Raw genomic sequence first — 27,174 nt, 5'->3', positions numbered from 1 at the left:
GTCTCACAAAGACACGGCGGTTGGAACCAAAAATCTCAAATTTGGTCTCTTTAGACCAAGGGACAGATTTCCACCAGTCTAATGTCCATTGCTCATGTTTCTTGGCCCAAGCAACTCTCTTCTTCTTATTGGTGTCCTTTAGTAGTGGTTTCTTTGCAGCAATTCGACCATGAAGGCCTGATTTACAGTCTCCTCTGAGCAGTTGAATGTTGAGATGTGTCTGATACTAGAAACTCTGTGAAGCATTTATTTGGGCTGCCATTTCTGAGGCTGGTAACTCTAATGAAATTATCCTCTGCAGCAGAGGTAACTCTGGGTCTTCCTTTTCCTGTGGCGGTCCACATGAGAGCCAGTTTCATCATAGCGCTTGATGGTTTTTGCGACTGCACTTGAAGAAACTTTCAAAGTTCTTGACATTTTCCGGATTGACTGACCTTCATGTCTTAAAGTGATGATGAACTGTCGTTTGTCTTTGCTTACTAGAGAAATTCTTGCCAAAATATGAACTTGGTATCTTACCAAATAGGGCTATCTTCTGTATACCACCCCTACACTGTCACATCACAACTGCATTAAGAAGGAAAGAAATTCCACAAATTAACTTTTAACAAGGCACACCTGTTAATTTATATTTATTCCAGGTGACTACCTCATGAAGCTGGTTGAGAGAATGCCAAGAGTGTGCAAAGCTATCATCAAGGCTTCTTTGAAGAATCTCAAATCTTTTGTGTAACACTTTTTTTGGTTGCTACATGATTCCATATGTGTTATTTAATAGTTTTGATGTCTTCACTATTATTCTACTATGTAGAAAATAGTAAAAAATAAAGAAAAACCCTAGAATGGGTAGGGGTGTCCAAACTTTTGACTTGTACTGCATATCAACGTATTAGCGAGGGCACTAGAACAGTCTGCAGCACCCGGCCTCACCCTACTAGAATCTGAAGTCAAATGTCTACTGTGTGCTGATGATCCGGTGCTTATGTTCCCAACCAAGGAGTACCTACAGCAGCACCTAGATCTTCTGCACACATTCTGTCAGACCTGGGGCCTGACAGTAAATCTCAGTAAAACTAAAATAATAGTGTTCCAAAAAAAGGTCCAGTTTCCAGGACCAAAAACACAAATTCCATCTAGACACTGTTGCCCTAGAGCACACAAAAAAACTATACATACCTCAGACTAAACATCAGCGCCACAGGCAACTTCCACAAAGCTGTGAACGGTCTGGAGAGACAAGGCATGAAGGGCCTTCTCTGCCATCAAAAGGAACGTCAAATTCAATATACCAATTAGGGATCTGCCCCAAAAAAACTTGAATCCGTTGTGGAACCCATTGCCCTTTATGGTTGTGAGGTCTGAGGTCCGCTCACCAACCAATAGTTCACAAAATGGGACAAAGGCCAAATTGACACTGCAACTGAGACTCTGCAAAAAATATCCTCGGTGTACGATGTAAATAAACAAATAATGCATGCAGAGCAGAATTAGGCCGATACCCGGGAATTATCTAAATATAGAACAGAGCTGTTAAATTCTAACACCACCTAAAAGGAAGCGATTCACAAACCTTCAATAACAAAGCCATTACCTACAGAGAAATTAACCTGGAGAAGAGCCTGAGGCTCTGTTCACAAACACAAACAGACCCAGGACAGCAACACAATTAGACCCAACCAAATCATGAGGAGGAAAACAGATAATTACTTGACACATTGGAAAGAAATTTTTTTTAAAGAGCAAATTAGAATGCTATTTGTCTCTGAACAGAGAGTACACAGTGGCAGAACACCTGACCACTGTGATTGACCAAAAATTAAGGAAATCTTTGACCATGTACAGACTCAGTGAGCATGGTCTTGCTATTGAGAAAGGCCTCTGAAGTCAGACATGGCTCTCAAGAGAATACAGGCAATGTGCACACGCCCATAAAATGAGGTGGAAACTGAGCTGCACGTCTTAACCTCCTGCTAAATGTATGACTGTAAGGGATTTCCTCCTCTTCTTCCGAAGAGGAGAGGCGAGAAGGATCGTAGGACCAATATGCGGCGTGGTAAGTGTCCGTGGTTCTTTTAATAAGAAATAGTACACATGAACAACTGACTACAAAAACAATAAACGAAACCCAAAACAGTACCGTGTGGTGAAAAACACAGACACGAAAACAAACACCCACAAACACACAGTGAAACCCAGGCTACCTAAGTATGATTCTCAATCAGAGACAACTAATGACACCTGCCTCTGATTGAGAACCATACTAGGCCGAAACATAGAAATCCCCAAATCATAGAAAAACAAACATAGACTGCCCACCCCAACTCACGCCCTGACCATACTAAATAATGACAAAACAAAGGAAATAAAGGTCAGAACGTGACAATGACCATATTAGAAACACATATTTCCCTCAGATTACACTGACCACAAATCATTTGAAAACAAATCCAATATTGATAAACTCCCGAAAAAAATGACTTGCTTCAAAAAAGTGCATATGTATTCACCCCCTTTCCTATGAAGACCCATAAAAAAGATCTGGTGCAACCAATAACCTTCCGAAGTCACATAATTAGTTAAATAAAGTCCACCTGTGTGCAATCTAAGTGTGACATGATCTCAGTATATATATATATATATACACCTGTTCTAAAAGGCCCCAGAGTCTGCAACACCACTAAGCAAGGGGCACCACCAAGCAAGCGACACAATGAAGACCAAGGAGATCTCCAAACAGGTCAGGGACAAAGTTGTGGAGAAACAGATCAGGGTTGAGTTATAAATAATATCAGAACACCCCACGGAGCACCATTAAATCCATTATTAAAAAATGGAAAGATATGGCACCACAACAAACCTGTCAAGAGAGGGCCGCCCATTCAAAACTTACAGACCAGGCAAGTAGGGCATTAATCAGAGAGGCAACAAAGAGACCAAAGATAACCCTGAAGGAGCTGCAAAGATCCACAGCGGAGACTGAAGTATCTGTCCATAGGACCGTTTTAATCCGTACAGTCCACAGAGCTGGGATTTACTGAAGAGTGTCCAGAAATAAAGCCATTGCTTAAAGAAAAAAATAAGCAAACACGTTTGGTGTCCAAACATATTGAAGACTGTACTCTGGTCAGATGAGACTAAAATGGAGCTTTTTGTCCATCAAGGAAAAAGTAATGTCTGGCGCAAACCCAACACCTCTCAACATCCCAAGAACACCATTCCTGACGAAGAATTGAAGGAATGGTGGATGGTGCTAAATACAGGGAAAATCTTGAGGGAAACCTGTTTCAGTCTTTCAGAGATTTGAGACTGGGACAGAGGTTCACCTTCCAGCAGGACAATGACCCCTAAGCATACCGCTAAAACAACACTTGAGTGGTTTAAGGGGAAACATTTAAATGTCTTGGAATGGCTTAGTCATAGCCCAGACCTCAATCCAATTGAGAATCTGTGGCATGACTTAGATTGCTGTACACCAGCAGAACCCATCCAACTTGAAGGAGCTGGAGCAGTTTTGCCTTGAAGAATGGGCAAGAATCCTAGTGGCTAGATGTGCCAGACTTATAGAGACATACCCCAAGAGATTTGCAGCTGTAATTGCTGCAAAAGGTGGCTCTACAAAGTATTGACTTCTGGAGGGGGGATGAACAGTTGTGCATGCTCAAGTTTTCTGTTTTGTCTTACAAAAAAATGTATTTTGTATCTTCAAAGCATGTTGTGTAAATCAAATGATACAAACCCCCCCCAAAAAAAAATATATTTTAATTGCAGGTTGTAAGGCAACAAAATAGGAAAAATGTCAAGGGGGTGAATCCTTTCGCAAGCCACTGTATGTAGACATAATATGACATTTTAAATGGCTTTATTCTTTTGGAACTTTTGTGAGTGTAATGTTTACTGTTCATTTTATATTGTTTATTTCACATTTGTTTATTGTCTATTCTACTTGCTTTGGCAATGTAAACATCTGTTCCCATGCCAATAAAGCCCTTTAAATGTAAAATTGAATTGAGAGAGTGAAGAGAGAAAGAGAAACAGAGAGAAGGAAGAGAGAGAGAGAAGGAGGGAGAGAGAGAGACACAAGGCTAATATGCATTCAGCTCATTAATTCATTTGGGTGCTGGGTTGGCTAGAAGAATTAGCAGTATGGTAAACAGAGTTAATGACAAGTCCGTATGTGCAATCCCTGACATGTGTGTGTGTGTGTGTGTGTGTGTGTGTGTGTGTGTGTGTGTGTGTGTGTGTGTGTGTGTGTGTGTGTGTGTGTGTGTGTGTGTGTGTGTGTGTGTGTGTGTGTGTGTGTGTGTGTGTGTGTGTGTGTGTGTGTGTGTGTGTGTGTGTGTGTGTGTGTGTGTGCGCCAATGTCTTACATTTAATAACCCCTGTCACTTCTTTCTGTCATAAATCATAGTCTGTGAGTTAGAGTTTCAACACAGAGTCACTCCACTGTCAAACAATCAAAATCTGCATGTCTGAGAACAACATGGACGAGTAAACACAGATACACACACATGGTCTCTCCCTCTCACCCACAAGCACACACGTGCATACACTTACACACACACAAACACACACACACACATACACACACACTCACACATGCTCTCTTTCACTGCAATACACACACGTGCATACACTTACACACACACAAACACACACACACACACACACATACACACACACACACGCTCTCTTTCACTGCAATACACACACATGCATACACTTACACACACACACACACACACACACATGCTCTCTTTCACTGCAATACACACACATGCATACACTTACATGCCCACACACTCATTCATATTCCCAGACAACATTATTTATTCTTGTGTCACTTCTCAGACTGATGGACAAGGTTTGTCATACAGCTCATACACTCAAGCAATCTTATAGTTCTTCTTCCGAGGCCACTGCACAGATCAAAAGGATCAGTCTTCCAGCATGTCAGTGATTTTCTCTCCTAAGTGCAGCTCCGGTATGCTTTATAGTGTTCTTCAGTTCGGGATATGCCAGCTATCGAAGAAATGCTCCTTTCAATTTTTGGAAATAAGAGAATGATTGTCATGTATCCCTAATTCCGCATGCGTATCCCTAGCGTATATGGTTCAATAAAAGGTCTCCCCCACGGCAAAGAGAGAGACAGAGAGAGGGAAGAGGGGAGACGTAGAGGGTGGATGGCTGGATTTGTGCATTGGATCCAGATGTGACTGGTCCTCGTTTCCTTTTTTTGGATCCCTCTCTCCTTCTCTCTGTTCCCTTTCTTTAGGTCTCCAATCTCTTTCTTTTCAATCCCTCTCCCTCTCACCTGGCCTCACCTTGCATTGTGATGGACATACCTTGTCTCCTCCTGTGACAAGTATACATGAGGGAGAGAAAGAGAGAGAGGGAAAGAGGGAGAAAGAGAGAGAGAGAAAAAAACACCTCTCACACCTCATTAGTGCATAGTCTCCCTCCCCTGTCTCTCTGGTGTCCCAATATCAATTAAGCTCAATCACGCTAATTATGAATGTGTTACCATGTGTTGTCTGTCTGCTCCATGTAGACGTGTAGCTTTCCTTCATGTTTACACCCAGGCCTCAGCTCTCACAGCTCTGAGCCCTAACAGGATAATTAGGCCTTGCAACAACAGGGAGCGTATTAAACACATAGTTCATACCTCTTCTATACTATGCTGAAACCAGGAGGGGCGTTGCTCCACACACACACACACACACACACACACACACACACACACACACACACACACACACACACACACACACACACACACACACACACACACACACACACACACACACACACACACACACACACACACACACACACACACACGAACACACGAACACACGAACACACACACACACACCCAAACCCCAAACACACACACACCCCCTGCAGCCAAAGTCATTTTCCAGAAATGTGTTTAAAAGCCGTCTAATCGGGAGGAATGCTTATGTAGGCAGAGTCACAGCTCTCAGAATCCTCCCTGATTAGTATCTGCTGTGGGACAAGGGGCAAGATGGCCAAGGTCACTATGGATACAAACAGACAAAAACCCACAGACCAAAATACATTATTCCATATTCCCTTCTCCCCATTTGAGGTTTTAGTGGCAATTTGAGGCCTATTTTTCGCTCTCCCTCTCTCTTTGTCTCTCTCTCCCTTCTGTCACTTTCTCTCTCTCTCTCTCTCTCCCTCTCAATCTCTTCTCTCTCCCTTCTGTCACTTTCTCTCTCTCCCTCTCTCCCTCTCAATCTCTTCTCTCTCCCTTCTGTCACTTTCTCTCTCTCTCCCTCTCTCCCTCTCACTCTCTTCTCTCTCCCTTCTCTCCCTTCTGTCACTTTCTCTCTCTCTCCCTCTCTCCCTCTCAATCTCTTCTCTCACCCTTCTCTCCCTTCTGTCTCTCTCTCTCTTTTTCTCTGTCTCTCTCTCCCTCTCTCTTCTCTTTGTCTCTCTCTCCCTTCTGTCACTTTCTCTCTCTCTCCCTCTCTCCCTCTCAATCTCTTCTCTCTCCCTTCTCTCCCTTCTGTCTGTCTCTCTCTCGCTCTTTCTCTCGCTCTCTCTCTCTGTCTGCCTCTCTCTCTCTCAGTCTCTGTTGCTCATTCCCTCTGTGGTATGAGATTAAGAGATCTTGGCAGTGTTGTGCTGCCTTTTTGTTCAGTCTTATTTTTATTTGCATTCCAGCTTTTTATTTTTCCGCCTCGCCGTCTGTTGTGTTGGTTTTACCTCGTGAGATGGGGGTAGAAATGGTCCACCAGTTTTCCAAAAGTGGTCCAGCCTCATACAGTGAAAACTACTGTACACACACACACTCACACTCACACAACCACAGGCTCTGCCCCACCTTATCCTGGCATTACAGTCCCCCACTGGCCCTCCTCTGAAAGAGATATATCTGAAGTTAGTGATGTCCCCACTCAGGATGGAAGTGGACCTTTATAAACATGGCATCCTCTTATAAATCACATAGACTTTTTAAACTTTTTGTCACAATAGATATTATCCGCTGTGTCGTAGTTGTTCTCATACTCCAGTTTGGATGTCAGTAGCACAAGTTCAGAGGGTTAATATACTGTGTAACTGTCAACAAAGATTACAGGTTTAATTGTTTGAAGTAGACATTCACAGACACAGAGACACACACACACACACAGACGTAGACATACTCACATAAGATCACACAGAGATGTAGAACACACAGATGTAGACCGACTCACAATACGGTCACGCAGAGAACAAACACACACAAATGTCTTGTTCACAGGCTGTTGTGTGGCTTGTTGGGGATCGTAGATCAGTCGTCCTTTGGTCTGATTCAGTCTTCCTGCCAACGGTGACCTCACTGTGTGCACCTACTCATTCTGACGAGTCTCAGGGGGACCAGGGCTGCTTAAACGTTCCCAGACGTATCACCCACACACACATACACACACAGATAGATAGACAGACAGACGCATACACATACACGCACACACAGGAAGGTGTGTTTCACAGGGTGATGAAGACACTGTCTGCCCTGCACGTCCATGTTATGTACCACAGTGGTTATTATTGAAGGAAATTAGGGTTTGTAGAGCATTCAGTCCTGCATTACTACTACTACTACTACTACTACACACACACACACACACACACACACACACACACACACACACACACACACACACACACACACACACACACACACACACACACACACACACACACACACACACGCTTACACTTCTGACACAGCTCCAGTCCTAGTGGGGCATGCAACCCTTCTTGCATGCTTGAAATCATTGACCTCTGAGACCATTTACCTGGTTTCACAATTATAAGCCAGTAACTATAAGATTCTATCTGCATTTCTTTTGTCAAGATAGAGTTATTGACACAGCCTTATTCTGTTCAATAATATCTATCTATATATGACTCTAAATACCCACATTCATGTTGTTAAGATCAAAGGAATACAATATAAAAATTGCTGCCACCATTCAAACCAATGAGGGTGCAGAACTTGAAAGCCAATTATCTCAGAATCATCTTCTTGCAGATAGAACCTAACAGCCCAAAGCTACACAGATACACCCAAAGTCAAACTTAAATGAATAATTGTTTATTATCAGTGCGCTGGAGAGGTTCCAACCAACTCAATGCACTATTGTACACATGCCGATCAGGAGCTCTCACGAGGTAGTCCCGTTAGTTCTCTTATATACTGCAGACAAGTCATATTTGCATGATTTAGCTTATCCATTAGCTAATTCATCATTAACGTTTGCTTCATTCATGTGACCGACCAATACCGGAGCATGTATTTGACAGACCACTACCTCACGAGGCTTCTTTTCTAAGCTGAGACCTTGAAACTGAAATATCTTTCTTTCTCAAAACAAGGGTCTATCATATTTCTATTAAAGTAAGGGAAATCAACACATAAAACCAGACACTTCATGTTAAATAACTAAATTAGAAAAACTAAGAAAATACACGCTGCAGCCCATTTGGCAATTTGGCATCCCCAACGTCCAAACAGGGATTCCAACCAAGTTGCAGGCGTCCCCTCTGGTTGTGGGGAATTATTCTTAGCAACAGTGGCAATGTGTTCGGTGAGATCAGTCATATTAGAAGAGTGATCTGGGACAAAAGTAAAACATTCATGGCCAATGATTGCCAAAAGATAGTCTGTTTTGCAGAGCCACGTCTCTAGAGATCTCCCAAATTTGGTCCAGGGCACATGCATATTGGGGCAAGGTTAGCCCAAGCTACAATCTATTGGCTCTCCTCACAATGTAGGGGCATAGCTCTGTCTCTAGAAGCCTTGTCTTTCTAAATCATAATTAGGAGAATGTACTTGTGTGCAAACAAAACTCTGACAATAGAAACTTCAGAAAATATAATTTGTGTACAGCATCCGTTCTAACCCGTAAAAAATAAAATGACTCCACACAATAAATCAGTATTATTCACTAACACGTATTCATTAACAGGTGGGTTGTGTTTGAGTGCTGGCCTGTGCGTAGTAAAAATCGTAGGGTAAAAACAAACAAAATGGCCAGGCCTTACTTAATTTGCGAGCTCCCTTAACAGCTGGATCCGGATAACTTTAACTGCTGTCCCAAGGCACTTGCCATAGGAAGCCTTTCAAAGGGAGAGATACAGAATTATTGATAAGCGTGTAAAAAAAACTTTGCTTATATATAGAATTATACATCAGACACATTAGATGATACAGTGTCCCATCAAGCTGAATAGGCACCTTCTAAAGTAAACAATCCCAGAGCCCCTCTCTTGTAATCGTTGTCAGTTTGACCTGTTGCATTGAAATAATACTCTGTACAAACTGTCCTTGGGACATAAACTAGTCAAAATATGAAACCTGTTGTTTATACCTCTACTGACTCCCGATCCCGCATGCAGGAGCGTAATCATTGCCTGACACTAATTAGCATAACGGAACGGTCATAAATATCCCTAGAAAATATTCCTATTCATGAAAATCACAAATGAAATATACTGAGACACAGCTTAGCCTTTTGTTAATCAACCTGTCGTCTCAGATTTTCAAAAGATGCTTTACAGCCAGAGCTAGACAAGCATTTGTGTAAGTTTATTGATAGCCTAGCATAGCATTATGCCTTGCTAGCAGCAGGCATCCTTGTCACAAATCAGAAAAGCAATCCAATTAAATCGTTTACCTTTGATGAACTTCGGATGTTTTCACTCACGAGACTCCCAGGTAGATAGCCAAAGTTAATTTTTTCCCAAAATATTATTTTTGTAGGTGAAATAGCTCCGTTTGTTCTTCACGTTTGGCTGAGAAATCGCCAGGAAATTGCGAAAACGGTCACGAAAACGGCGAAAAATATTCCAAATTAGCTCTATAATATCGACAGAAACATGGCAAACGTTGTTTATTATCAATCCTCAAGGTGTTTTTCAAATATCTATTTGATAATATATCAGTCGGGACAATTAGTTTTTCAGTAGGACCGATTGGAGTAATGGCTACCTCTGTATTTTACGCAAGAGTCACCCTGGGAGCCATCAGGTGACCACTTACGCAATGTAGCCGCCTACGGTTATTCTTCAATATAAATGCGTAAAAAACTACGTCACAATGCTGTAGACACCTTGGGGAATACGTAGAAAGCGTAAGCTGGTTGATAGCACATTCACAGCTCAATAAGGACTCATTGGAACACAGCGCTTTCAAAATATGGGGCACATCCGGATTGGATTTTTCTCAGGCTTTCGCCTGCAACATCAGTTCTGTTATACTCACAGACAATATCTTTACAGTTTTGGAAACGTTAGAGTGATTTCTATCCAAAGCTGTCAATTATATGCATATTCTAGCATCTTGTCCTGACAAAATATCCCATTTAAAACGGGAACGTTTTTTTTCTCCAAAAATTAAAATACTGCCCCTAGAGTCGCAGGTTTTAACAAACCTACTAGGACCTTCAAAAAGTTGGTGCTGGCTTTTCAGCTCAACATTCGGTACTCAAAACATTTACTTGGATCTACTTCATTCTGGACACAGTTCACTTAATGGAAAAAGATGATTGTTTTAGATGACATTACGTTCTTGCTTAATAAATAACTGGTGCCACCCAAACTATAGAATTGAGTAATACATTGTCAAAAACATGTTTTATTCAATTATTCATACCTCTGTCCCAAATTTCCTCATTGTGTTCTTTACCCACACTGTGCCCATTACAGCCAGTTTGAGTAAAGTTTGTACTGGCGGCTATCTAATGTTCCACAGGAACCTTATCTCTAACCCAAACACCAAATGGCAGACTCTAATTTAATATCAGTCCCAATGCTCAATCCCTCTATCTGTCATGTGACCTTGTATTGAAACATTTACTTCTTCAAATTGCTAAGACATTGCATTATTAGAATGCTATCTGAAAACACATTCCTATATACTCTGTTACTTTCACAAGTCTCCATATCTGTTTCTTTCAACTAGGACTCCCTTTCCAATAGGAACACCTCAATCACTATTGCTAATACCTCTGGATCACTCTCAAACAATGTTCTGCTTTTCCCCATTACGAGGTTTAAAACAAAACAAAACAAACATGATAACTCTCTCCATATTAGAAGGCATTATTTTCATTTTAGTACCTTCAAAAAGTTACTATATATTTTTATTACCAATCTCTGTTGAATATTCATTTACTGCTTCAATATTTATTCAATGTCTATTATTTTAAGATTCATATGTAATGCTTTGGAGGGATCAATATGTATTAACTGGGTTGGCACAGTCTATCAGTCCCCTGTAGATGGCGTGCTCTGTCCATAATAAGTCTGGCACCTGAGACAGTTTCCATTTTGCCTACTCTCAAATTGGTTTAGAATGTCATCAGTTGGGATATCAACAAAAACTCCATCGGGAGTCAAATAAATTGTAATAATAAATTATTATTATTATTATTATTATTATGTTCCATTGTTCCTTCATCTTTATCCCTAGTAACCCATTATACATTTGTGTTACATCACAGATTCGCCCTCTACACCAGTGTTCTTTTCATACAGGGGTTTACATATTCACTCGTGTTCTATTTAACAGCATATTCGGGGGAAATATTCTCTTCTTTCAAATCTCCATACAGAATCGCTATAAATCTTATAAAACTTTATTGATTCACGTCCACATTGCAGCAACGATCACAACGCAGTAGCCCGGGGGTACATGTTGTCAAGGAAATCTCAGTGCCCGGGGGCCTCAATGAACATTGTTACAGCCCTTACCCATCTCAGCTGTTACTTTTCAATGGTTTCTCCTGTCAGTGCTCACTATGTGTAGATCGATGGGCGGTGGTGTACAGAACCCCTAGATAACGTTATACAGAGCCCTCGGTGTGTATTCAGACCCCTTGACCTTTTCCACATTTTGTTACATTACAGCCTTATTTTAAAATGGATTAAATATACTTTTTTTTCTCAGAAATCTACACACAATACCACATAATGACAAAGCAAAAACAGATTTAAAACATTGTTGCACTAAAAATAAAAATGAATATATTAAAAATAACTTCTTTACATAAGTATCCAGACCCTTTGCTATGAGGCTCGAAATTATTAACCTTTTCACACGTACCAACAAATGGATGTGATCATTCTACAGTGGTCCCTGCAGCGTACTCTCAAACCGGTGTGATTAGAACGCTTATTTATAACGTCCAGTTTTGATTGACTCAACAATCAGCATTTGAGCTGGCCACACTGTTTTTTCACAGAAACATTTTGCACAAAGACAGTCCTTACACAGTCCTTACACAGTCCAAACCGGAAAATGTAGGCTACATTTGTCCTAGCGCTAACTGAGGTAAGATTGACGTAACACAAGCGGTCATATTTGTATATTTCTCGGCTGACAGAAACTACAATATAAATTAGCTAATAACAATTACTATTTATAATTCATTACATCACGGATGAGCTCACCATTGATCTAAATAATTTGGTAAAACACTTTCTAGAAATCTAAAGTAATCCGACGATGGGTAGTTTGTGCGTGCCGCCATGTTTGTTTTTTCGCATCAGCCGAAGATAATAAGAGGAGACAATATGAGTTTGGTCTGTATATAGTATGCATGTTGAAGGGGGTGTGTTGTCTATGATCATTCACTTCCCTTCATTCACTTCCGGCCGTTTACCTGAAAGATGAGTGAACCATTCCTTCACCTCATTATAACATCTTTGGTCTGACAGATGTTTACGTGACACCCAGAATGCATTTAATAATGTCAACAAACATGGCACCACACATAGCTGGCAAATAGCTTAGCATTAGCTCATTATAATCAGTATAACCTTCAAAAATTATTTAATATACATCATAGGTGTCTATCATAATCTATGCAATAATCGAAATGTATTATTTGTCACCAGTACTTGAAAACATGTGAATAAAACTGTAAATACATTATGCTCCATACAAACATACATACATACATAATTATAAACATACTGTATGTGCCTACAGTAGAAACGACAACACGATATACAGAAAATAAAGAACTTACTTTGATAGGAATATACACATCTCCAAAGTTATTATTTGTAAGGAAAACAATAAGGAAGGCAATGAGAGTGCCAGGCACAACATTTTCCAATTAGTGCAAGACTGCGCAAATGTCTGCATACTTGATCTGCACAAACATTGTTGAAGTGTATGGGCTCTCCACACACTTCAGGGAGAAGTTTGTCCGCAACGCTGAAATGGGCTACTTCTTTGTGAATTAATGAGGAGGTGGAACACACCTCAATTTAAAAACTGTTGTTAGAAAATACAACTTGTTAGAAAATAAACTTATGAAACATAGCAGCGCGTGTTAACTGTCCTGTTGCGTAATAATCACATTTTGGAACAGTGAGCGCATTCTGACATCAGGCGCATAAAACTACTCATGCTGGGGCGATATTTGGAACTCAGGTATGAAAAGGTTAAATGGGAGAAGTTTGGAACCACCAAGACTCATCCCAGAGCTGGCCTCCCAGACAAACTGAGTAATCGGGGGAGAAGGGCCTTGGTCAGGGAGTTGACCAAGAACCCAATGGTCACTCTGAAAGAGCAACAGAGTTCCTCTGTGGAGATGGGAGAACCTTCCAGAAGGATCACCATCTCTGCAGCACTGCACTAATCAGGCCTTTATGGTGGAGTAGCCAGATGGAAGCCACTCCTCAGTAAAAGGCAAATGACAGCCCGCTTGGAGTTTGCCAAAAGGCACCTAAAGCCTCTCAAACCATGAGAAACAAGATTCTCTGGTCTGATGAAACCAAATGGAACTCTTCGGCCTGAATGCCAAGCGTCACGTCTGGAGGAAACCTGGCAGCATTCCTATGGTGGTGGCAGCATCATGCTGTGGGGATGTTTTTCAGTGGCAGGGACTGGGAGACTAGTCAGGATTGGGGTAAAGATGAAAGGAGCAAAGTAGAGCTGTGTGGTGAAAATCTGCTCCAGAGCACTCAGGGCCTCAGACTGAGGCGAAGGTTCACCTTCCAACAGAACAATGACCCAAGGCACACAGGCAAGACAATGCAGGGGTGGCTTTGGGACAAGTCTCTAAATGCCATTGAGTGGCCCAGACAGAGCCCAGACTTGAACCCGATCGAACATCTCTGGAGAGACCTGAAAATAGCTGTGGAGCAACGCTCCCCATCCAACCTGACAAAGCTAGAGAGGATCTACAGAGAAGAATGGGAGAAAATCCCCAAATACAGGTGTGCCAAGCTTGTAGTGTCATACCCAAGAAGACTCAAGGCTGTAATCACTGTCAAAGGTGCTTCAACAAAGGACTGTAAATGGGTCTGAATACTTATGTAAATGTCATATTTTAGGTTTTATTTTTAATAAATTAGCAAACTTTTTTTTAAACCTGTTTTTCCTGCATCATTATGGGGTATTGTATGTTTGATTGATGAGGGGGAAATACTATTTAATCAATTTTAGAATAAGACTGTAATGTAGCAAAATGTGGAAAAAGTCAAATGGTCTAAATACTTTCAGAAAAACTCAGCTCACACGTAACTGTTTTTTTCACACACTCAGTAATCCTCTTTGACACTGGAGCTAGTCCCCTGACAGGTCTCAGTCACTCAGTAATTAAAAGCTGCATTTCTATCTTATTATCCAAATTTCAACCAGCTTACTATCCATATTTCAATCTTAATAGTAATAATTTAAATAAATTTATTATCCAAATTTAAATCAATGTCATATTTTACAATCACACAACTTTCACATCCACATTAAGTTAGTACTATTCTCAAACACACTCGGTATTCTCCTCTATTACCCCATGTGCATCTTCTACGATTCACTTGTCATTACCTGCTATGCACCATCTGTATCTTCAATGGTTCTCTTGCCGCTACTTCCTATACATATACAGTGGGGCAAAAAAGTATTTAGTCAACCACCAATTGTGCAAGTTCTCCTACTTAAAAAGAATAGAGAGGCCTGTAATTTTCATCATAGGTACACTTCAACTATGACAGACAAAATGAGAAAAAAAATCCAGAAAATCACATTGTAGGATTTTTAATGAATTTATTTGCAAATTATGGGGGAAAATAAGTATTTGGTCACCTACAAACAAGCAAGATATCTGGCTCTCACAGACCTGTAACTTCTTCTTTAAGAGGCTCCTCTGTCCTCCAGTTGTTCCCTGTATTAATGGCACCTGTTTGAACTTGTTATCAGTATAAAAGACACCTGTCCACAACCTCAAACAGTCACACTCCAAACTCCATTATGGCCAAGACCAAAGAGCTGTCAAAGGAAACCAGAAACAAAATTGTAGACCTGCACCAGGCTGGGACGACTGAATTTGCAATAGGTAAGCAGCTTGGTTTGAAGAAATCAACTGTGGGAGCAATTATTAGGAAATGGAAGACATACTGATAATCCCCCTCGATCTGGGGCTCCACGCAAGATCTCACCCCGTGGGGTCAAAATGATCACAAGAACGGTGAGCCAAAATCCCAGAACCACACGGGGGGACCTAGTGAATGATCTGCAGAGAGCTGGGACCAAATTAACAAAGCCTATCATCAGTAACACACTATGCCGCCAGGGACTCAAATCCTGCAGTGCCAGATGTGTCCCCCTGCTTAAGCCAGTACATGTCCAGGCCCGTCTGAAGTTTGCTAGAGAGCATTTGGATGATCCAGAAGAAGATTGGGAGAATGTCATATGGTCAGATGAAACCAAAATATAACTTTTTGGTAAAACCTCAACTCGTCGTGTTTGGAGGACAAAGAATGCTGAGTTGCATCCAAAGAACACCATACCTACTGTGAAGCATGGGGGTGGAAACATCATGCTTTGAGGCTGTTTTTCTGCAAAGGGACCAGGACGACTGATCCATGTAAAGGAAAGAATGAATGGGGCCCCATGTATCGTGAGATTTTGAGTGAAAACCTCCTTCCATCAGCAAGGGCATTGAAGATGAAACGTGGCTGGGTCTTTCAGCATGACAATGATCCCAAACACACCGCCCGGGCAACGAAGGAGTGGCTTCGTAAGAAGCATTTCAAGGTCCTGGAGTGGCCTAGCCAGTCTCCAGATCTCAACCCCATAGAAAATCTTTGGAGGGAGTTGAAAGTCCGTGTTGCCCAGCAACAGCCCCAAAACATCACTGCTCTAGAGGAGATCTGCATGGAGGAATGGGCCAAAATACCAGCAACAGTGTGTGAAAACCTTGTGAAGACTTACAGAAAATGTTTGACCTCTGTCATTGCCAGCAAAGGGTATATAACAAAGTATTGAGATAAACTTTTGTTATTGACCAAATACTTATTTTCCACCATAATTTGCAAATAAATTCATTAAAAATCCTACAATGTAATTTTCTGGATTTTTTCCCCTCATTTTGTCTGTCATAGTTGAAGTGTACCTATGATGGAAATTACAGGCCTCTCTCATTTTATTAAGTGGGAGAACTTGCACAATTGGTGACTGACTAAATACTTTTTTACCCCACTGTAAATAACACCCCATATTCAAAACACCTTGTGTTATTTGTAGTGGCTGCAGAATGTTACCATTACACCCTCACTCCAGTCTTCTCATAATAGCCTTCACTCTATAAGAACATGGGTACCTTCTTATGCGTTACTCACATTTATTTGTATTTTTTATATACAGATTCATTTAAATTGACTTACTGAAATCAGTTGCCGTCAATTGTTCGCAGATAATGTCTCCTCCTGGGCAGCTCACAGTAAGGGTCTGGTCTTAGCGGGTCTCATTGTCTTTTGGTCAGATGGGAAATTCCCTCATGCATTATAAAAAACAATTTTTTCTCACAGACCCCACTGGAATGCGCCGCAGGCAGAATCAATCATCCTGTTCGTTGACACCCAATTGTTGTGGAAATTTTTACACATGGACACCCGAAGTCAATCTTAAATTATTCATTGTTTATTATCAGCGCACTGGAGAGGTTCCAACCAACTCAATTCACCATGTACACATGTCGATCAGGAGCTCTCACGGGGCAGTCCCATTAGTTCTCTTATATACTGCATATTTGCATGATTTAGCTTATTCATAATTAATTCATCATTAATGTTTGCTTCCTTCTTGTGACCAACCAGTACTGGGTCATGCATGTGACAGACCAATACCTCACAAGCTTCTTCTGAGACCTTGAAACTGATCAATCTTTTTTTTCTCAAAACAAGGGCCTGGGCGTACTGCCAAATTGAAGATACTGATAGTGAGGATATATTCAGTCAGTCACTTGAATGAACACAGGAAACGTCACTAGAAAAGCGCAAAAACGAAAATGTCCTTAACACTAATTAAACCACAAGGGCCTAATCAAGGAGACATTATAGGTCTTCAAAAACCCCTGTGTTTTCCAGGAAGACGTTCATAGCTTATCTTCGACCGTGCCATCTCATGATGAGACCAAAGCGAGAACATGAACAGTAAAAACGACTCATATAAGTCCTCTTTTCAAAAATACAACTTTTTCTCCCTCTGCACCCTCCTATCCTCCTGTCCTCCTATCCTCCTGTCCTCCTGTCCTCCTGTCCTCCTGTCCTCCTGTCCTCCTATCCTCCTGTCCTCCTGTCCTCCTGTCCTCCTGTCCTCCTGTCCTCCTGTCCTCCTGTCCTCCTGTCCTCCTATCCTCCTGTCCTCCTGTCCTCCTGTCCTCCTGTCCTCCTATCCTCCTGTCCTCCTGTCCTCCTGTCCTCCTGTCCTCCTGTCCTCCTATCCTCCTGTCCTCCTATCCTCCTGTCCTCCCTCCATCCATCAAAGCGTGCAGGCAGACACAGTCGTAGGATTTTGCTTCGAGAAGCTTCTGTGCAAGGTACTTTAGGGGCTGGAAAAACAGAGAGATGGTGACAACATTTATTATTCTTCCCACTGTAAGTCTTCACAGGTCAGGGGACAGAGCTGTTCAACAACGTTTGGCAGCTAAACATGGCCCAGGTCTGCCTCCTATTTCAGCACCTCTTTGAGAGTGGACATCGACTGAAGACAGCCATAACTTTTACCTCTCTCTGTTTATATGTTATTTTATTACACAGGCCAGAGCTTGAAGTGATGCACTCTGCAGTAATGCAGACTATATGAAGTGATGTACTCTGCAGTAATGCAGACTATATGAAGTGATGTACTCTGCAGTAATGCAGACTATATGAAGTGATGTACTCTGCAGTAATGCAGACTATATTAAGTGATGTACTTTAGGACACATGGTGTGGGTGTTTTGTGCTGGGTGCAGTCGGGACATTTGTTTGTGTGTGTGTGCCTGCATGCGTGTGTGCCTGTGTGTGAGTGGGTGGATGGTTCGGAGGCGTGCTATACACAGCTGGGACATGTCCACCCACAGTCCATAGAAGCAGCCCTCACCCTCCTCACACACACACACACACACACACACACACACACACACACACACACACACACACACACACACACACACACACACACACACACACACACACACACACACACACACACACACACACACACACACACACCAAATGGGGCAGGATATGTAATGTGTTTAAACACTCACCTTTTGTCCTTTTCCTTTCCTCCTCCATCTTTGGCTCACTCATGAAACACTTTGTGTTCATGAAACACTTTTGTTATTTACTGTTGTTTATGTCGATTTGTTTATGACGTCAGTTGCATTACCCAACTCTGTTACAGATATTCTTCTGCCCAGAGTTTGTGTGTGTGTGTGTGTGTGTGTGTGTGTGTGTGTGTGTGTGTGTGTGTGTGTGTGTGTGTGTGTGTGTGTGTGTGTGTGTGTGTGTGTGTGTGTGTGTGTGTGTGTGTGTGTGTGTGTGTGTGTGTGTGTGTGTGTGTGTGTGTGTGTGTGTGTGTGAGACAGACACACAGGGAGAATGTTGTACTAGAGGGGTGACATCATTGTTGGTTTGGCAAACAGAAACAGTGTCCTCGGAGTCATCAGTGAGATTTACAAGCAGCCATTGACTCATTTTATACTTCATTGACTCACACACACTCACACTTTATAGGCTGTTCTCTAATGGATCTCTGGGGCAATCACTGCTCAAAACACATGGGTTAATCTGTCTCTTTTAATTTTCTTTTTCTCTTGTTCTCTCTTTCCCTCACTATCTCTCCGTAGGGCCCGCTCGGCATGGATGGCAAACCAGTGAGTATCTATTTGACAGTTGAATGAAACTAATTTTACTGCAATCTTTTATTGATTTTAACTCTTTGACTCTCTCTCCTCTTCGTAGGGTCTCCCAGGTCCTAAAGGAAGTCAGGTACGCTCATTCCTCTCATTCCTGCAGTGGTTATCATGTTGTTGGGAGTGGGACACACGTAACAGTTACAGGGATATAATATAATATATATAATATAATATATATATGATATATAATAAGTCTGTGAACGTAGGTGATTATTGGAATCTGTAAGCCAGGTGACTCGTTTCTGCACGTCATCAGTCGTTATTTATTGTCCTAGTTGGAAAATACATATATAGTGAGTTGGCGAGGTTACGATCAGTAGCAATCATGCAATCCTTCCAAAAGTTGTCCCAGCCTCTCCAGACCTCATCGGCATCGGAGTCATGACTCAGCTCTGCCTGAGGACAGAGCACTGAAACCCCTATTCACTCCAGCCCTGGGGCCCATCTATCAGCCAGTCCCTGGTGGTACACTTCCCCAACACACTGCCCTACCCACACACACACACTCACTCAGGGAGAAAGGACATTGGGGATAGGGGGAACAGCCGAGGCGAAGAGAATGGGTTAGGAGAGCGGGAGAGAGGGTGAAAAAGAGAGAGAGAGAGTTTATGACTTTCGACAGAGGCTCTTTAAAAAGTCATTACTACGGCCACCTTGCTCAGCCTTGGCCACGAAGAGAGGACTCATTTATCCACTGAAACACTTGCAGAGAGCGGTTTGAATAGCACTCTCCATACATCATTAATCAGTTGTTTCCTGCTAAAGAAGATGTCAAGCTGGGGTTGTCCTTTAAAGGGGCTTTCACAGCAATCAGAGCTCTGCCGTTAAAGTCAACCAGGTGTGGCACAGGCCTTCTTACTGTGTTTTTACTGATGGGCGACCTCACAACACACCACACCGTAGAGGAGGAGTGACAGGAGAGATGGATGTGAGTGGAAAGAGGGAAGGAAGAGAAAGGTGGAAGAAGAGAGGGGGATAAGGAGAGGGAGGTGGTAAAGAGAAAGGATAAATGGAGTATACGGAGTTAGAGAGGAACGATAAAAGATGCCCAGGGCAAGAGAGAGAGAGAAAACGAGACAGAAAAAGAAGAGTGAGAGGTTGGAGGTCCAGACAGCTTGGTGCCCTGATCTTCCCTCCCTCCTTTTCTCCAACTCTTCTCCTCTCTTCCTCTCTGTCTCTCTGGGCCTGAAGGAAATGGAAGAGAGCAGGAGTTAAGCTTCTCCCTGTCAACAAGTGGGGAATCGCATTACCCCTCACCCTTATCCCCTCTTTTCCCCTGGCGCTACTGTCTCTTTCCCCTCACACTATCCCCCTCGCACTTTTTTCCCTAACTCCACTTTTCCTTCACACCTAACAATATCCCCCTTCTCCCCTCGTTCTATCCCCCTTTTCCTTCACTCAACCCCCTTCCCCTCACTCTACTCCCTCTTTTCCCTTCACACTACACCCTCTTTTACCCACGCTCTACCCCCTCTTTTCATCTCACACTTTTCCCCCTTCTCCACTCACTTCCTTTCCTTGTCTTACCCAGTGTAGGAGAGAAACACAGAAAGACTCTTTTTCACACACATGCACACACACACACTGAGCTCAGCTCAACCTGTGGGCCTGGAGGACATTATTAGCAGATGTCCCCGACAGCTCTCCAGTATGGTCAATCACGGTGGGTTTGTGATCTCTCCAGTATGGTCGATCACAGTGGGTTTGTGGTCATAGCGCGGTCTGCGGTCAGGAGCCACATTCACGGTCCCAGTGCCACCTGTCATCAGATAGATCAGTGTGCCTGAGAGGTGGGAGAGAGGATGGCCCGTAGTGAGGATTAGCTCATCTATGAGTCCACTGTCGATAAGTACTCAGCCAGTCAACCAGTCAAGTCATCCCTAACACACACAGCATGTCAAAATAGCGTTAGCTCAGTCAAAGCATAGCTTCAGTGCGCTGTGGCTGCCAACCCCTTAGCGATAATAGCGAATGGTTCCTCTCCAGTCTCCATACCGAACAACACAGTTCTACCTCATTACATGGAAAAGTCATTCTCTGCGGGAGGGGTGGAAGAATGTACGTCTTGGCCTTTGAATTGTATTTCTCATTACCTCAGAAACCCTTCAACAGGACTCCCGGAGGCTTTTTACTCAGTTAGCGAAAGTCGCTAAATGTTTGCGAAAAGAGCTCAGGTCGTTTTTACGCTGGCTCACGTTCAGAGACAAAACTTTTAAACTCCCTATGACTTTCGACAAGGTGTATTTCTGTGAGTGACATGGATATATGGAGCAAAATCATCACATTCTGTTTGATTGAATGCCATCCCCTGGTTGTTAATAGTGAATCAGGGAGATATGTGCCTTATTGTTGGAGTTAGATCACCCCAGAGTCTTCTTATTAAGCAGAAGGTTAAAAAAAAAAGATCCTGTGGGGATATACATTTTTTTCCCCGCAGTTGAACAGCATCAAACACAGATTTGTAACAACTGATTTTTCTCTCGTTATCTCTCGTTTTTTCTCCAGGGACCAGTGGGACTCAAGGGAGATAAGGTATGTTCAAATATAGAACTTTACCTCACTCCCAGCTGTACTGTGTGCAGAATCCAGAAGGATGTGCAACTGGGAATTGCATCCTGTGCACGGATTGTGCACATTGACTGACAGATGGACACACACACACACGCGCGCACGTTCTCAGACACCTTCTATCGAACAAGCCGTATTTTACACAAAACACCCACACACGCTCTCAATCACCCGCCCGCACACACATGTCTCCTATCCAAGAGCACATAGATTACCTGGCCTGCATGTACTGTACAGAGCTCATATATTAGCTGCAGTCAGAGATCTCTCATGTCAGGACATGAACCGGTTCACAGCCCTGTAGCACTGTACTGTAGCATACTGCTAAGATCCCATCCACCTCTTTTTCAATGATACTCACACACTGTCACACTTTGCCCAGCCCAATATGTTTGAAATGGATAGCACTATATTGGACCAATGGATGACTCTGTGTTTGTGTGTTTGTACATGCTAGCGCACGTGCGCGTGTGTGTGTGTGTCATATGCGTGTGTGAAGCGTTTAAGCATGGTCACAGGAGCAACACAAGTGTGGTAAAGTGAACAGCAATTTGGAATGACGGATGATGCGAAGGTTCCGGAAAATGGGCTGCCGTTCTGTAATCACCATAGCCCTGTTATGAGAACACAGAGCCCAAATCCCCCTCATCTGAGCAGCAGCAACACTCTCCTCTCAACAGCTTCCATTGTGGGAGATGATTCATGATTCCATATTTCATTGGCTTTGCAGATGGTGGCTTTGGTTTACTTACTGTAGCATCACCGCTAATTGTGTCGTTTCACTGCTGTCAACTGTTCCATATGTAGACCGAAGTGTGTGTGGCCGAAATGAATAATGGCTTTAGAAATAAACGTAACACCCACCCCATGACTGTTGTTCAGGGACAAGACATCGAGGTAGTGGAGGAGGACTGTACATTCTTGGGTGTTGTATTTAACCACACGCGCGCAGAACAGATTTATAAGAAAGGACCGTTGAGGCTCTAATTTTGAAGAAAGCGAACCTCTTTTAATGGTGATTGTCACATCCTGACCTTAGTTCCTTTTTTATGTCTCTATTTTAGTTTGGTCAGGGCGTGAGTTGGGGTGGGCATTCTATGTTTTTGTTCTATGTTTTTTTATTTCTGTATTTGGCCTGGTATGGTTCCCAATCAGAGGCAGCTGTTTATCGTTGTCTCTGATTGAGAACCATACTTAGGTAGCCTGTTCCCACCTGGTGTTTGTGGGTAGTTATTTTCTGTTTAGTGTGTTTTGCACCTGACGGAGCTGTTTCGGTTGTTTATTTTGTTCCTTGTTGTATTTAGTGTTCAGTTTATTAAAATAATGAACACTTACCACGCTGCATCTTGGTCCTCACCTTCTTCCACCAACGGTCGTTACAGTGATCATGTTTTATTGTCACTGTTTTACAAGTCCTTCGTTGAAAGTGTCTTAAAGGTGCATTGTAACCATTTTTATCTCAATATCAAATCCTTTCTGGGTAACAATTAAGTACCTTACTGTGATTGTTTAAAATTAAAATGGTCAAAAAGAAAGCATTGCTTCTTAGCTAAGTGCAATTTCTCAAGCAAGAATGTTGCTTGGACTGTCTGGAAGTGGTCTGAGGGGCCTAATGGGGTGGGTGTGTAACCTGAACTAGCCGTTATTGGCAGAGAAGAGGACAAACTCTCTTTGTTATTGGTCTGTTGACTTAAGATGTCACCAGATGGCTCAAAAAAATCCAACCGAGCCAAACAAACTACAATTTCAGGCGGTCTTTTCAAACAGCTCTTACACTAAAAGTGCATTATCATAATTTGCACAACTTCTCAGTATTATTCTTAGGAAATATATATAATACCTGAAAATCACGTATTTGAGAGCCCTGCTCCTAGCTCTGCAAGTAAGGTGATGGATGTCAAGCAGACAGGTCTGGAGGTCATCTATGACAAAAGAGCCCTCACTACGGCCCACAAGGTACAGCTGGACCCCAGACATCCTCTGTACCAGGAGTTTGAGCTACTCCCCTCGGGGTGACGTTATAGGGCCCCAGGGTACAAAATGGATAGAGCCAAGCAATCCTCTGTCTAAGTAGCATTAAGGCATCTGAATGTTTTAAATCAACCACCAGTAGGAAGGTGGCCTACAGTTGAAATTTAGTTGACAGAATGTACTGATATATAGTGTACAGATTAATCATTGACCTCTCATGAATTGTACCTTTTCTACCTGCATGTATTGTCAGTAAGTCCTTGTCTATATTTGATTATGTGTATTTATGTCTGCACAGTGCAGCAACCCAAATTGTCCCACAGGGATAATCAAGACATTGTCTTTTTTTGTGTTGATGGTTGTTCTCCATTTGTGTGTCCTCTACAGGGTGACCAGGGAGACATTGGGCCCAGGGTAAGTTTCTCTCCCTCTCTAAACCTGTTTCCCTATCTCGCTCACTCTCTCTCTGACTGTTGAACTGAACGATGTAGGGTATGCATAGAGCATTCAGAAAGTATTCAGACCCCTTGACTTTTCCCACATTTTGTTATGTTATAGCCTTATTCTAAAAGGTATTTAACAATGTATTTTCTGCTCAGCAATCTACACACAATACCCCATAATGGCAAAGTGAAAACAGGTTTTTAGACATTTTTGCAAATGTATTAAAAATAAAAAACAGAATTACCTTATTTACATAAATATTCAGACCCTTTGCTAGGAGACTCGACATTGAGCTCAGGTCCATTGACCACCCTTGAGATGTTTCTGCAACTTGATTGGAGTCCACTTGTGGTAAATTCAACTAATTGGACATGATTTGGAAAGGCACACACCTGTCTACATAAGGTCTCACAGTTGACAGTGTATGTCAGAGCAGAAACCAAGCCTTGAGGTCGAAGGAATTGTCCGTAGAGCTCCGGGACAGGATTGTGTCGAGGCACAGATCTTGAGAAGGGTACCAAAACATTTCTGCAGCATTGAAGGTTCCCAAGAACATAGTGGCCTCCAACATTATTAAATGGAAGAAGTTTGGAACCATCAAGTTTGGAACCACCTCTCTTCCTAGAGCTGGCCGCCCGGCCAAACTGAGCAATCGGGGGAGAAGGTCCTTGGATAGGGGGGTGACCAAGAACCCAATGATCACTCTGACAGAGCAACAGAGTTCCCCTGTGGAGATGGGAGAACATTCCAGAAGGACAACAATCTCTGCAGCACTCCACCAATCAGGCCTTTATGGTAGAGTGGCCAGACGGAAGTCACTCCTCAGTAAAAGGCACATGACAACCTGCTTGGAGTTTGCCAAAAGGCACCTAAATGGACTCTCATACCATGAAAAACAAGATTCTGTTTTTCAGTGGCAGGGACTGGGAGCAAAGTACAGAGAGATCCTTGATGGGAGCCCGGACGTGAACTCGATCGAACATCTCTGGAGAGACCTGTGCAGGGACGCTCCCCATCCGACCTGACAGAGCTTGAGAGGGTCTACAGAGAAGAATGGGAGAAACTCCCCAAATACAGGTGTGCCAAGCTTGTAGCGTCGTACCCAAGAAGACACGGGGCTGTATTCGCTGCCAAAGTCGCTTCAACAAAGTACTGAGTAAAGGTTCTGAAAACTTATGTAAATGTGATATACCTATATATATATTTTTTTTTATACATTTGCAAAAATTTACAAAAAAAAGTTTTTTTGCTTTGTCATTATGAGGTATTGTGTGTAGATTGATGAGGGGAAATTAACAATGTAATACATTTCAGGATAAGACTGTAACGTAACAAAATGTACAGTATACTGTATGTATGCACCTGACCTGAGGAAATTCAAGCAACGAGGGCGCATGTTTGAATAAAGCACCTTAACTCCTGTTCTCCAACTCTGTTCTCCAACTCTTGTTTACGTCCCAAACTCTATCATCTGTTCTCTGGCTCCATCTGTCTCCCCTCTCTCCCTCCCGTTCCCCCTCTCCCTGCATATTAGGGTAATGGTCCATCCCAAATGGAGAAAAAAGGCGACGGGGAGAGGGTGGAGGGGAATTGGCTCTGTGGAGTATTTATAACATCTGAAAAACACTCCGCTCTCATCGGTCATCATTGCCTTGTTAACACATGTATATGCACAGAAAGACATTACCGGTCTTTACACACACTGTTAGCACACTGTATAATTCCTCTGATCATTTAGGCGAGGCGGTGTGTGTGTGGGTGCGTGAATTTCTGCGTTTGTGTGTACGTGTTTTCCCAACGTGGCTAGCATGACGGCCGAACCCAGAACTCACTCTTCCTCTTCTGATGAGGTTTTAAAAGCTCCCCTTGTTCCAGTCAAATATAAGAAATGAAGCCATTTAAGTATGGTGGAAATACTTATATGTCACCGTGGAAACCCCAAAACTAGGACTCTGAGCCAGAACTAGCATCCCGAGGGGACCGGTCTCCTCCAAACCATCTCTTTTTACATTGTGGGGGTAATCTCTCTCTCTGCATCTGGAGTATGCTGTCATTGTTGCCTTTTCATGATGTGATATCATCCATCCCTGTATTTAACATCTATATAATTATCTCCTACTTTACTCAGTGCAGGTCCAAAAACTGCTCCCCTGGGGACATCTGGTGTGGACGATTCTGTAAGAAGTCATGGCCTTAGATGAACAGTTTTACAGTCCTGTATATCTTATCACTGTGCTTAATGAGGTTACTCTGGGTTAGGTGACAGATTACAGGCAAACGTTGTCTCCTACCTACTGTCGGTAAGAGCCCTTCTTTATATACTCAGCTACTGCTCTCTCTCTCTCTCTCTCTCTCTCTCTCTCTCTCTCTCTCTCTCTCTCTCTCTCTCTCTCTCTCTCTCTCTCTCTCTCTCTCTCTCTCTCTCTCTGTCAGAGGCTGCATCCCAAATGGTACCCTGTTCCCTATATAGTGCACTACTTTTGACCATATATGGGAACTAGGGTGTCATTTGGGATGCAACCACTGTCTCTCATTCACATCTCATTCTGAACCACACTGGTGTTTGTGAGGTATTGCGAGCTATTGCTATTACATGTCAACGAAGGACAAACCCAGAGGGTATTTTACGGCGCGGTCGGCAACATTGATGAAATTCCTGACTTTTATCTAGCCATAAGTCCCTTTGGTTTCCCAGCCTACCAGCCATTCCTGCTCGATCTTGCAGCAATTTTCTGTGTGGTAATGAATCCCTTTGGCATTATGCGTCAGCTATTGCGCCAAGGGATAAACAGTGTACTTGGATGTGGCGCCTGTAGCTGCGATCTGCCTGGGTAACTTTAGAGCCACAAAGCATTGCTTGAGAAGCACACGTTTTTCCAAAACAAAGCAGCTCGCAGCCTGCTACGGTATTTGCAGCTTGGCACGTTGCTCGTTGATTGGGTGTTGATAGATTAGGTGGCAAGTGTCAGCCAATTAGCGG

At 42.6% G+C, this 27,174-nt stretch overlaps 1 protein-coding gene across 9 annotated transcripts in view; it reads left to right on the top strand.

Annotated features, from left to right (window-relative positions):
- Positions 1-27,174, top strand: part of LOC123993242 (collagen alpha-1(XXIII) chain-like) — a 208,331-nt gene that overhangs the window by 163,700 nt on the left and 17,457 nt on the right. For 6 of the 9 annotated variants that reach the window (XM_046295161.1, XM_046295164.1, XM_046295163.1 and 3 more), the window contains 4 exons: positions 19,143-19,169; positions 19,258-19,284; positions 21,717-21,743; positions 24,138-24,164. In XM_046295161.1, the coding sequence (XP_046151117.1) occupies positions 19,143-19,169; positions 19,258-19,284; positions 21,717-21,743; positions 24,138-24,164 (108 nt within the window). The remainder of the gene's footprint in view (positions 1-19,142; positions 19,170-19,257; positions 19,285-21,716; positions 21,744-24,137; positions 24,165-27,174) is intronic. The other 3 variants (XM_046295165.1, XM_046295168.1, XM_046295167.1) reach the window with 1 other exon arrangement.

Source organism: Oncorhynchus gorbuscha, linkage group LG13 (assembly GCF_021184085.1).
Source record: "Oncorhynchus gorbuscha isolate QuinsamMale2020 ecotype Even-year linkage group LG13, OgorEven_v1.0, whole genome shotgun sequence".
NCBI classification, from domain to species: domain Eukaryota; kingdom Metazoa; phylum Chordata; class Actinopteri; order Salmoniformes; family Salmonidae; genus Oncorhynchus; species Oncorhynchus gorbuscha.
This window is presented reverse-complemented; position numbering and strand designations above follow the sequence as displayed.